Source organism: Molothrus ater, chromosome 8 (assembly GCF_012460135.2).
Source record: "Molothrus ater isolate BHLD 08-10-18 breed brown headed cowbird chromosome 8, BPBGC_Mater_1.1, whole genome shotgun sequence".
NCBI lineage: Eukaryota > Metazoa > Chordata > Aves > Passeriformes > Icteridae > Molothrus > Molothrus ater.
Window position 1 is genome coordinate 20,174,042 of NC_050485.2, and position 12,917 is coordinate 20,186,958.

Below are 12,917 nucleotides of genomic sequence, written 5' to 3' on the forward strand. Positions count from 1 at the left end.
AAGTACCATTATCAACAAATCTGTGATCTCAACCACAGTTTAAAGAGAGGCATAGGAACCAGGCTAAACATGAGTAGGACAGCAGCCAATTGCAGATGTGACAATAATTTCCCTTTATGTAGTATTCTTACCAGCTACCTTACTACTGGAGGGAGTTGGGAAAATGAATTTAGTTTGTCCAATTAGAACAGAATAAGGTAAAACAATGTCTTCTACCTTGGTCTTAAATGGGAAAAGCTGAGAAACACTCAGATCAGATGGAGATAACTTGCTGCTAGTTCCAACCCTTTCTTTTCACAAATATGGAGTAATATCCTTCACCCATTTTCAGCTTTTATTCCATAATTTTAATTCCTTTTCCTTCCTTAAAGTCCGACATCATCTGTTTTGAAAAATTACCAAATTATTTCGAGGGAAAAAGCTGAATAAGAGGAAAATCCCTTCAAATGAGAAAAACTAGACGTGTTCTTTATGGTTCTCTAGTTTCTAGATATTACTTTTTAAATATAGTCAGTAAACACTTTCAAAAAATGTAATTCAAGCTTCTGGTTTCCTTCAGTAGACAAGCAATAACAAATGACTAACACTAGAACCATGATTTCTTGTTCAACTCTGAAATTAAGACAGTGTTTTGAACCTTCTTAATCAAGACATTTCTAAGTTAACAACTTAGCATAGCTGGAGGATGGGAAAAATCTTCTCTTTTATTCCAGAACAGAGCTGCTTTCAGAAGACTGCAAATAAAGAGGTTTCAAGTGTAAATTAGGAGCTTTTGTTTGTTATATGCTTGGTTCATATAAAATATACATAAGGTGACGGGAATGTTGCACATAAGAAAAGGTCTGGGGGGGTTATGTGTGTGGGTTTTGTTTTCCTAAATAGAAAATGGCCACGAGTGCCACATGGTGAGACTTCTGGGGAATAAAACCATCATACCGTCAAAATCTTATAAAAGGTTTTTATTTAAATTATACAGATCAGCTTATCAGAACACTGTTAGTTCATCTGGAAGGGTTTTTGACTGCTGGCTCTAAGATCAGAATTAACATAATCCATTCTAAATCCATTCTAGAGTCCCTTACTAATTACATATATATGGAGCTCAGGACCTTGCCCTTTTAGCATCTGTTCTGATAAAGCACTGAAGACTTATTAATTTGAAGGTCATCTGCAGGTCAGGATTTAAACCAAAAAGTTTTGCATATCATTTCACAGAGTGATATATTTACATATTTAGATTTTAAAACTTTCCATAGATTTAGCTCAATAATGAAGGTTTTGACAATATTATTAGTTCCCATCATGTATTATCAATCACATAAGGTGAAGATTGCCCATTTGACTACAAATTAATTAAAGAATATCTTCAAAGTTATTTTTCATATAAATACAGCATTCTTCTGTCTATTCTCTGAGCTGATCTTGTGACAATATGCTCTTCAATGCAAAATTTGTAATTTTTTTCAAACTGAAGACACAAGTTTGAAACACCAATATGGGTCATATGATAAGACTGTGCAGAACTGATCCATTTCAACAACAGAACAAGAAAATTGTACAATGTATCTTACTAAAACTATAAAAATGGAACCTTTAATACCAGCAAGAACCAGGAAAGAAAAAAACAACTCACAACACAAAAGTAAATGGAAAAAAACCTCGCAACAAAGAAACAACCACCACCCCTCAACCCCCCAAAAATTATTAGTGTTTTGCATCATCTTATTCTTTGCAAAATGCCCCAGGCACAGAAGAGTCAGGTCTGTATAGAATATAAAACATCAACACATAAAACCCCCAGAATTAAAAGAAAATTACCATTATTTTAGTATATATTAAGTATTCCCTTACGCTCTAAATTATAAAGAGAACTTTTAAGATTTTTATCACCAGAGTGTTGTTTGGAGGGAGTAAAGAGAAATACCATAACTTACTAAAAAAGCCCCGTCAAGTTAAACTACAGCAGTAAAGAAATTACACCAATCAGGAGCAAGATGAACTCAAAGACTGAATTTTACTCAGAGTACTTTATTTGCACACAAGCTTATTAAGTAAAAAACCATGTAGTTGTATCTCAAAATTTCCTGCTGAAAAAACACAAGAGATAAAATCTTCATTTTATTTTAATTAAGGAAACAAACCTAGTTTACAAAGAAAAAATAGTAGTATTCTCCAATTTTAGGACTTCCCTTAGAGGAAACACTGTATATTCTTGCTTACTACATTTCCACTGAGTAAATACCTAAAACTTTGCTACCAAACACATTTAAGGAAGTTCTTGGGATTTTTCGATAATGCTACAGAAAAATCACATTCAGAGATCCTGAAGGTGACATGTTGAAATTGCAATTGAAATCCTTTTACCACAAGTATTTATTTTGTTTTTAAATCTAGTTGCCCTACCAACTTTAAACCTAAGTTTTAAACTTTCCCAGCATACAAATTTTGTCAGTTGCCCAAATGATCGTGAACTGAGACAGAGGCACTACTAACTCTGAAACTTCTGTAAAGTAAATCAAAGGCTCAGTATTTCTGAAAATCAGATTAAAGAGCTCCTGTGTGGAAAAAACCAAGATATATGGAATATCTTTTTTGTCTATAATGTGGTGGGGAATTTTTTAGAAAGTGAAATTATCAAACTAATAATGCTTGAGAATGGCGACAAAGAAAGCAGCTGACATTTCAGTATCAAATAACCCCATCATATTAATTCTGATGGGATTTTTTGCCAGATCCATGGTACCACTGGGAAGTGTTGATTTGCTGCTGGTAAAATCCAGCGCTTCATTCTGACACTCTTCCAAAACAATGCAGAAAAACAAAATCGAATTACCATGATTTTATCTGTTCTGATATCTTCCATACTGATATGGGTAGAACCAAATTATACAAATTATGAATTTTTCATGTTTGCATCCTTTAAGTATTAAGGTTTGTTTGGATACTTGGAAGGTTTATGCAAAGAAAGGATGCATGACTATCTCAGTGAGTTTTAGTAACCTAAATAACTAATCAACTCTGCCTTTCTAGTTAGGAAAAAAGCTTGTAACAAGGTCAAAAAACAAATCCAAGTCTTTCAGGGCAAAAAGCTCATTCTGAAACACTATACTTGTTCTTCAGTCCATCTCACAGAAGATTTCAGAAGATACAGAAACAACCTTAGCAGTTTGACTTATTGATATACTTCCATTGTATGATGGGTTTGGGTTTTTTGTAATATTTACTGGGGAAAAAGACTTGCAAAAACACCAGTTCTAACTATTCCAAATTAGACCACAACCACTTGAAGAAGCTGGGACCTGCCTCCCAAGAAACATATCAAAATCCAAACACTTAGACCATGGTAACAGCTGTATGAAATGTGTGATGGCCTTATCTCTGACTTAAAATTCAAGCTCGAATTGTGTAAGTGCATAGCCCCCACTAGGCGGTTGGGAGAGCAGCAAAGAAACCACACTTCTCCTTTGTGCTTCCTCAGCTAAGACTTTAAACCCTCTGCAGCTCTTTCCAGCCAACTGTGTCTGTTTAGAGCAGATTCTGCAGTTACTTCTTCTCACTACCACAGTTCTTGTCAACTTGTGTTATCCATGGCTCAGGAGACAGATAAATAGGATACAGAGCCTTTCACCTCTAGGTCATCAGTTCAAATGTTACCCATGTTGGTAAAGGACCAAAAGTTGCTATCAATAGATGGTTTTTTGGACCTCTCTGTAAACCTCTATTTCACCTGCACAAACCAGCACGTATTCCAGATCCCAAATCCTGCATTATCTTAAAGGAGGTCTGCCACAGAAAAAGGAAATGAAATTCCAATCTTTTTTCTGTAACAACTATCCCATAAACATATATAATACCCATACTTTTGTTTTCCCTTCCTTTAAACATTAGAATTGAGAGTTTTATTCATGGTGCAAGACTGTAAGAAAATGGAATAATGAAAATATGTTCTAAAAGGCCACAAGCAGAGAAAGTCAATATGTCTTTTTATAAAAAAAGAGCAGTGAAAGCTTTGCTGCATTAACAAATCTCAATGAAGATTTATGAGAAATTATTCTTGCCTAAAATAAACAGTCCTTATTGCCTTGTTATGTCGTGGGTTGTGACTGCTACTCTGACTCTTCCATGCAAAAGCTTCACAGCAAAACTAAGGAAGATCAATTTTGAATTCCTTTTTATGTGCACACATCAGCTGTCAGATCTTTGCACTGACACTATGATGTTCTTGCAGTTGCTCAATCTTTTAGTAGTGATAAAAGCCAGAATAGATGCACTCTGCTGAGCCACAAGGAAATTACCAGTTGAATTACCTGCAAGTTCCATGGAATAGCCACCTGTAGGCTGTATTATAGGGAATTGGAAAGTCACAGGCAAAATAATAACTGTAGCATAGCTAATGAAAGAGTTATCTGAGCTGCAGCAGTAGCCTGCAGCAGAGTCTAAGCCTTCTTCACTCCATGTGATTTCAAGGCATGGTACATCAAAGCCATGGCATCTCCCCTCTCCTTTAGATCTCTTTATGGTATGACAATAACATGTCCAAACCCCTCAATTCAGGAGTCCTTTGACTTTTAAGACTTCCTGTCTGGCAACAACTTCCAGGGGAAAATTGTCAGATAGAAGTCTTTAGGATTTGAAGAGTACTGATGGCTTCTTGGAAAGCACATCAACCATCAGTGGACTCTACAAAAGCACTAGCAAATACAGGTCAAAATGCTAAAAACCATCAGCAATTTTATCTCACCTAAATGATCTTTACATGATGACATTAGGAACTACAACTTTCCCTGCAACTCTAAAACCAGGAATGCTGCTTGCCTTGCCTGACAGAGCAAGGGTAGGCAGAATACAGGCACTGAACCCAGTGTTTTCAGGACACTAAATGTAGCATTGTCCACAGAAGACCTTGCAGAGGGACGTGGTGTGGTTCAGACAGCACACTCTTCAGTCTGATCTCTGACTGGAGTAGCAAGGGGACTGTTTACATCTTTCTGCAGAGCTGCTCCAGGAACACTGCAACAACATGCTGCTACTACTACTGCTATGTGCCAGCTACTCGAAGCAGATGCTGAAGCAGTGTCCTGTTCAGAGGTAACGCCGTACAGCAGTCAAGCTGATGAGATCTACCATACTGGTTCACATATAGCAAGTTTTAATTTTAATAAGAGACACCATAGTGCCATAGCTGTAAGGTCATTCTTAAAGCTTTTGTATTTCTGCAGGAGACCTCCTGGAGAGCAAACATGCACAGGTATCATATAACACATATATCACTGTCAAAGATGCATCAGATCTGCTGCAATGTCCATAGATCTGATGTGTACAGTTCATCTGAAGCATTTTGGACATGTCTGCACACAGGCTTTAGAGCTGATTGCTCACACAGTGGCTGCCTGTTGAAGGTTTTCTGATGTCCAACAGTATGGTAGGAGGTGTTGGTTACCCAGAAACCGAAATCCAGACAAACAGTCCAAAAGTAAATCTGTATTACATAGCAGCCCTGCAGACAACTGACCGTGCACAGCTAGTTCCAAATGGAACAGCCCTGTCCAGACAGACTTGTCAGCAGGAGCTCCCTGCAGTGGTGCCAAGTGCACAAAGAGGCACCAGCAGCAACCAGGAGCCCAGAAAGGCACAGAGCACTGGTGTGACTGAGGCGCTGTGAAAAGCAGGCAGGGATCACAGTGGCAGTGATGATGTGGAAATCATGAAGAAAAAAACAGCAGCAGTTGTATTGCTGGGGTGGTGTGTGAGGTGCAGGCAGCAGCCCCAGTGGGACAGGATACAGATAAAGCAGGGGGCAGGGGCAGCCAAGCTGCCATGGAAGGAGGGAGAACTGGGGATGCTGGGACTAGAGCAGCAGTGAGTGGCTCCCTGAGAAAATGAAAAGTAGAGACACGATAGGAAGGAGCAGCTGGTCATGCACCACTTATAAACTATTATCCTAGAAATTAATTTATAATTATAGTTTTAATTATTTTTAACAAGTCAATTTGTCAAAGAGGGAAAACCCCCAAACAACACATTATCTTCACTTCATTCCCATAGTCCCATTTAGACAAAAAGCATAGAGAAACCAGATAGGTCTAAAGAAAGGTATAAGGAGTAAAATGTCCTTTCTTCTGGTATTATGCATTTAATTTAAATATATCAGGATATATTAATCAGATATTAATGTACTCTAAAAGACCTTCAGTCTCTAAGGGTCTTATTTTTCTTGCTTCTTAAAGTGCTTTAAGTAATAAAAATTTAATTTCATATTTTACAATCATAATTTCACTACATGTCATACCCATTTTTAAGTAAGCATTATTTCTCATGGCAATCAGTAGGTCCTAGAAGTTCTTTAATACATTTTCAAATGTTCTTAAAACACAGACCAGTGTTAGGAAACAAAGACTATACATATACCAAGCTACAGACTAAGAACACTTACTTGTCTACATAAGTGTTTGCTATTCTGTCAATTTACATACAGATGTTACTTTTTTTTCTCATAGAAATAAGTTTACTCACCTTTTTACACTCATCTGTTCTTTTAGTTTGCTGTACATTTCCAGCACTGCATAAAAGCAAACAGATTAACTTGTGAGTCTTATTGTGGCTTTAGTTAATAAAAGAGGAAAATATGTACTGTAAAGGGCAAAATTAGAAATAGAAAAGGATGTGCTATACTTACCTTATTTAATTCCTACTGTAGCATAAATGTGATAAACCTAGCAAAAAATATTCTAGAATGCAGCTGAGAGTATGAAAACAATAACTGAACCCTTAACAGCTTTTAAATTAAAAAGAATTAAGGTAACAAAAACCAGTCAACACTATACATATCAAGCATATTCATTCATTTACTACATGCGGCAACCTGATCTGCATTACCAGGCCATGGCCTGTCTCCATAAAAAGGCAACAGTACCACCTACTGTACTCAGAACACGTCAACAAGAAGACTTTACAAAGATTTTCAAATCCACTTTACACCAATATGACAAACAAGATAAAACCCTCATGGAGCTGTGTGCAATCCTACAATATTACCTCCCTGAAACAACATTTAGAGCCTTTTTGCTTATTTCAAAACACCTGTAGTGACACAGAGCTAAAAGTACAATGTTGAAAGAACATCGTTAGTATTTTCCCCACTATTCAAACACTAACACCCACCCCTCTCAAGCAACAAATTAATTGTTTACCATATTAAAAATATTAGCTCATTCAAAGCTGTACTTGGCTACATGGTTTGCACCATTTAAATGTCTCACTGCTTCTGACATTGTTGCAATTGCTCTGTGTCAAATATTGCAAAAGATATGGAACCTTCATGTTGACATCTTTTAAAAAACCTATTAATTTTTTCATTAACCTGGATGTTACAGGACCAGAACTTAGAAAAAATAGAAGACTTTTCCTTTTGGCTATTGAGACTTTATATAATTTGCCATCATATTTCACTGTAGGTCACTCACCTGGAAGACACAACTGTAGTTTTTCCACAACTGTTGTAATATTCCGCTGTTGAACTCTACATCGGATGATTTCCTCTGTTTGGGCTATCACCTTAAAGGTTTTTTATTTAAAAAAAGGAAATAAAATCACACTTAAATTATGCAAATAAACCTATTTTGCTACAAATATTCATAATGTCCATATAGGAAGCATCATTTTCTCACCTCTTTCCCAGCATCCTGAAGCCTTCGGTTGGTATCAGTAACTTGGACCTTAAAAATAATTTCACCTTTGTTAGACAAAAATGCATATATTGCCCTGATGTGACTGCTCACCCTTGTAATCAGATCATGCTTCCTGAGAAACTTAGAACAAAGAAATGCAAATTCAAATTAACTCTACAGCTTGAACTTGAACTTTTGATCGCAAAGGGCTTTTGTTAAATTCAATTACTTATGACAGTTCTTTCTAACAGATTCTGTGGCAAACTTCTCAAATTTACTTGGGATTTTTGAACTTTCCTTGTTTCTGTAGGTCTGTCAAACAATTCAAATCATTGACCCAATTGACCACTGGTCCCTTTTTGATAACCTCAATGAGCTCTATGGGCCATTCATTGTCTGTAAGAAATGGTGATTGCATTTTATGGTAATTAAACATTCATACTTTGCTGAATGCAAACACTGGGTGGTTGATTAACATCAAACGTGGAAATCTCCAAACCACAGCAACATTTTAATGCTGCAGGTGCAGGCAAAGCTCAACCTCAGATTTTCCCACATAGTAAGTGACTCATTAGGTCATCATAATAAGGAAGCACATTCTAGTTTATTAAAAATCTCATTAATTTCTGAACAAAGATGCTCAATGACCTCATTGATGCTGTATTTGGTCTCTTGTTATCTGAATATCCTTTATATAATGGTCTTCTAATCATAACCTCTGATGAACTATGCTCATTCTGTCTGGTGTGCATATTTTGCTCTCAAAAGTGTAAGGAGAGCTAAAAGGGACGGATCTCATAATTCACTATTCTGCATTCTGATCTGTGAGGAAATCTTGGTTCTCATATCTCATGAAAACTACTAACATCACCTACTCTGCTGCTCATTATAAAGTAAAGAACAGGGGTTTTTTCCATGCATAATTGTGGCATTTTTAGTTTTCTAATAAGGACTTTCGATTCTTCTAAGGTCTGACATATAAAAACATGATTAAGAAAAGACTTTTTTAAGAAATACTGTGTTTATCATTTGCTGTCCTTCACCTTCTGAGAAAGCCTTTATAAAAAGGCAAAATAATTTGGTAGCATTTTCTGAAAACATAGATTAAAAAATCAAAATGAGATCTAATAAAATATTCAGCTTTATAAATATAAATTACTGTATCAGGCAACATGGCTCTAATCACAAATCCTGATCAATTCACTAGTAAAAATTTGCTGCAAACATCAGAGTGCATGTGATAAACACTAAATTAATCTCAGTAGAAGAGTCCAGTTCCTTCTTTTAGATTCAAAGACAATGATATACGAAACTCTGAAAAACTTGTTCCTTACCTTTAGCTTTTCTGCATCAGCCCTAACTTTAAGAAGTTCTGTAATAGCATCCACAAAGCCCTGATGGTGAAAATTGCACATCTTTTCTATCTCCCTGTCATGGTTACGTATGCAGGCATCAAGCTTTTCCATAAACTTCTGATGTGCATTTGGTTGGTCATCATATACAGACCTATTAAATACAAAGAAGAAAATAAAAGTTTACTTTTTTCACCAGTTGAAAGTAGCATGTATGCAACCATCTTTATTGAAACCTATCTCTCTTAACAAGAAAATAAAAACAAGCAAACTTGATGTTAGTGGCATCCTTTGGTGGATCCACTCCATCAAAATCAGCATTAAAGAAAAGATGGCACAAAACTGAGAACTGATGGCACAAAACCCAGCCCTTATGGCATTAATCCATGTGCTTAACCAGTTACATCATGGTTGACCTGAGCCTCACTGGTCTGTTATTTATGCCCTAATGCTCAAATATGGGTACAAAAGAATCAGTTTCTCCAACCACCTCAAATAGCATGGATCGCTTTTCCATCAAATTCCACTCTTTGCTAAATATAAAGAAGTGCAAACATACAAATTTGCTTTCCTGCTATTCCTAACAGCAGAGTTATCCAACTCAATCAGGCTTGGGTGCCTGCAGCCAGAGTGACCGGAGCACTGCGTGGGACCCTGGCAAAGGCAACTCCCAAGGCTCCATCCATCCCCAACAGCTCCCAAGGCAAAACCATGACGTGCACACACCTAAAGCTGCCTCCTCCACAGAACCTAACTGCTGGAAGGGCTAGAATCAGGTCTTCTGGCTTACTTTACTAATTCTCAAATAATTCACTTAGAACTCCAGCAGGAAACATGACTTGGGAGAAATTACTGGTGCAGTTTGTTAAGCAGCATCAGAAACAGAAATCTGCATGGAAAAATGCTCGAGCATGAGAAGGGGCAAAGGAGGCAGAGGGAAATTTAAGGCTTTAGACTTTGGCAGAGTAAGCAAGAGAAAAGGCTTTATATAGAACTGTACCAAAATCAAAGGTATGGAGTCTCCCAACAAAGGCTAGGTATAGACAGTTCCAAAAATTGATTAATAATTTGACACAGCAACAACAGCAAAGACTGGTAGTTTTGAAGTAGCTTTTCACATAGAATGAGAGCAGAAATGTGAGCAGGATTTAATCATATATATACAAACACATTTGTACTGCAAACTACAAGTGTTAAAAAAAAGTTATTAAAAATCTTTAAATTGCTTTTTTAGCCTCTAATTTCCTTTCAAAATTATAAAGTCTTCTCCAGATATTTACAATGAGAAGTTGATTAAGAAAAAAATAAAAATTCAAAAATATTCACGTGAGGAAAAGGCTGAAATTCCAAGTGTTTCAATGTTACTTGCAGAAGTACAGTCCTAAGTTCAAGACCCAGACGACCATGAGTCAAAGCCTCTAAAACCCTTAAGTAGTAAGAAACTACTTCCCTCCTAGTCTTCTTGGAGAAGTGTGGTTGCCCATATTCTTCAAGATTCTCTTTTCTAACCAGACATCTGGACTTTGCTGAGATCTGAGCTCATCATCAGCACAACAAACCTATAGCTGAATGTCTGACAGGAACACAACCTTTCAAAGTAGAAAACTAGCAGAAGAGATTGAAAAGACTCTTGTTATAAGATTCTTTATACTTTCTGAGTTCCTTTTGACCTTGTACAATATATTCAGAGAAGCAACTGAACTTAAGTGACAGAAGAAAGGCAATATGCTGTCCTACATGTTGAAGGAAGAAAGTCAATTCCTTATACTCAGCTTGTTATAGATACTTATTCAGGGGAAAAATCTACCAAATAAAATTTTCCAAGAATACCCCCTTATGATGGGAAAAATAAGGCTATGGTACTGAAAGCAGGCTCTTTCTTCCAAAGTGCACCAGAGGAAAAATAAGATTGTTCACCCATCAAGTTTATCCTTCACTGTTTCTACCACCACAGTTTGAAATGACAGCTGGAAGGAGCAAATGTGTGCCCAGAAGTGTCTCCTCCTGAGGCTCCTGCTGGACTGCCTGAAAGGGCTCCCTCAAGGCTGCCCAGGATGAGCTTTAAAGGGCTCTGGTGGATGGTCAAAAGTGACCTGCATCACCAGGGGGAAAAAAATACCCACATGCAGAACTCAGTGGTGGCTGGAGGGAGAAGCAGCATCCTGGCCTGGGAGGAAAGGAAGGTACAAGACACAGTGGGCACTGAGTGAGGCTTCCTCAGGCAGCCTGATGCTCTGCATGAGAATACACAGGGACAAGCATGTGGGCCATAGCACTGTCACCTGGACAGAAATGGGGAAGGGATGAGAAAAAGGTTCAATGACTGATGTGCTAGCACTCCAAAATACCCATTACAGCTATGTGAGTGCTGTTCCATTAAGAAAAGGGTCAGAGATGCTGGAAGCTACAGGGTGGACACAGAGGGGCATCCAACTGTCTTCAGAGCTCTCGGAGAAGAAAAAAGATCAGGAGGACCAGATGATCAAAGTATCTTCACAGATATCTGGCAAGCATTAGCCTCCTCAAATTGGGCTGGACTCACTACCTATACTGCACTGTATGCTAAAGAAAAAAACAAAACAAACCAAAACAAAAAAACCTTCAAAGAAAAAGAAATTCAAATTATTACTGCTTCTTTAGCCTTTTGTTTAAGGGTGGAAGAAGCCTCCAAATTTAGGTCTCCTTCCAGTGTTCTCAAAGAGAAGTGAGAAAGAAGCATCATTATCACAAAGACAGGGGACTTGTATCTATCACTATGTGCCCAAACTGTAAATTGTGTTATGTAAGCATAAATGAAAGCAGCAGTAAAACTCAGTAAAGAAAATATAATTAAAATGAGAATGAGACTACAAAAAGATGGTACAAGAGGAACCACCAAACTTTCTTTGATGGTAGCAATGCACTGTGGTTTTGGACTTAGCTACTGCCTGATGATTTGGGGGTATCCAATCGCTGCCTTGATAACTTTTTATCCATTTCACATCTGTGCCAAGACTTTCAGACATATTCTCACAATACTGACAAAAGGAAATCCTCTGCAATCAGAAGATTTCTCTTTAAAATGTTACCAAAAAATTCCAGAAAACGCAGCCAGAAGTTCTGGAAGTACATACAATGTAGCACAGGCAACACAGTTTCCACTGTTATAAATATATGTACTGATTATGTTTTCCTCAATATTAAGGCCACTTATGCTTAAATTTAATTATAATAAAGTACTGGTTTTTAATCTCAGGGGTAGTAACACAATATTTAATTGAAAATAATACAGGGAATAAATGTTCAAAATAAGGGGGAAGAAAGCAATACTGTGCACCTCCCAATACCTTAATCACAAGGTTACCCTACCTTCTTAAAATAATAGTTACTATTTTGTCCTGTACATTGTACTCTTTTCTGTAAGGGTACTAATAAAATTGTGACCTGTGATTTAAACCAGCACTTTGTCAGACCTCCCTAAAATGCACTAGTAGTATAAATTCCATATTAATTCCATACGTAAACAGCTCCATCTTGTGGGAACAACAAATCAACGCTCATCAGCACGAGACAGAACTGCTCGCCTTTACAGAAATAAATCACCAGTGTATTTTTAAAAAACTCACACTTCATATCACAACTTTCTCATCTAGGTGAGAAGAAGATGAATAAACAGGTTTATTGACTCCCTGAGGACACTGTCCTCTGAGGACACTTCACACATGCAGTTTCAGAGGCTTCAGAACAATGTCTGGCCTTTTTGAAAATCTAAGTGTACACTGGAGAGCCAGGCCATCTTTGGCCACAGACAGAAATTAGGCTTTTTCTCAATCCTGCAAACACAACTCAGACAATACACACCTGATTTACCTTTTAGGGAACACCACACATCATAGTTCATTTCTGATACTGAAACTCA

At 37.2% G+C, this 12,917-nt stretch overlaps 1 protein-coding gene across 4 annotated transcripts in view; it reads right to left on the minus strand.

Moving 5' to 3' along the window:
- EXOC6 (exocyst complex component 6) overlaps positions 1 to 12,917 on the minus strand; it is an 88,515-nt gene that overhangs the window by 58,583 nt on the left and 17,015 nt on the right. For 3 of the 4 annotated variants that reach the window (XM_036385332.1, XM_036385336.1, XM_036385335.1), the window contains exons 2-5: positions 9,002 to 9,173; positions 7,668 to 7,715; positions 7,464 to 7,554; positions 6,514 to 6,559 (exon numbers count right to left, since the gene is read on the minus strand). In XM_036385332.1, coding sequence (XP_036241225.1) covers positions 6,514 to 6,559; positions 7,464 to 7,554; positions 7,668 to 7,715; positions 9,002 to 9,173 — 357 coding nt within the window. Of the gene's footprint in view, positions 1 to 6,513; positions 6,560 to 7,463; positions 7,595 to 7,667; positions 7,719 to 9,001; positions 9,174 to 12,917 lie in introns of those variants that run through there. The other variant, XM_036385337.2, reaches the window with a different exon arrangement.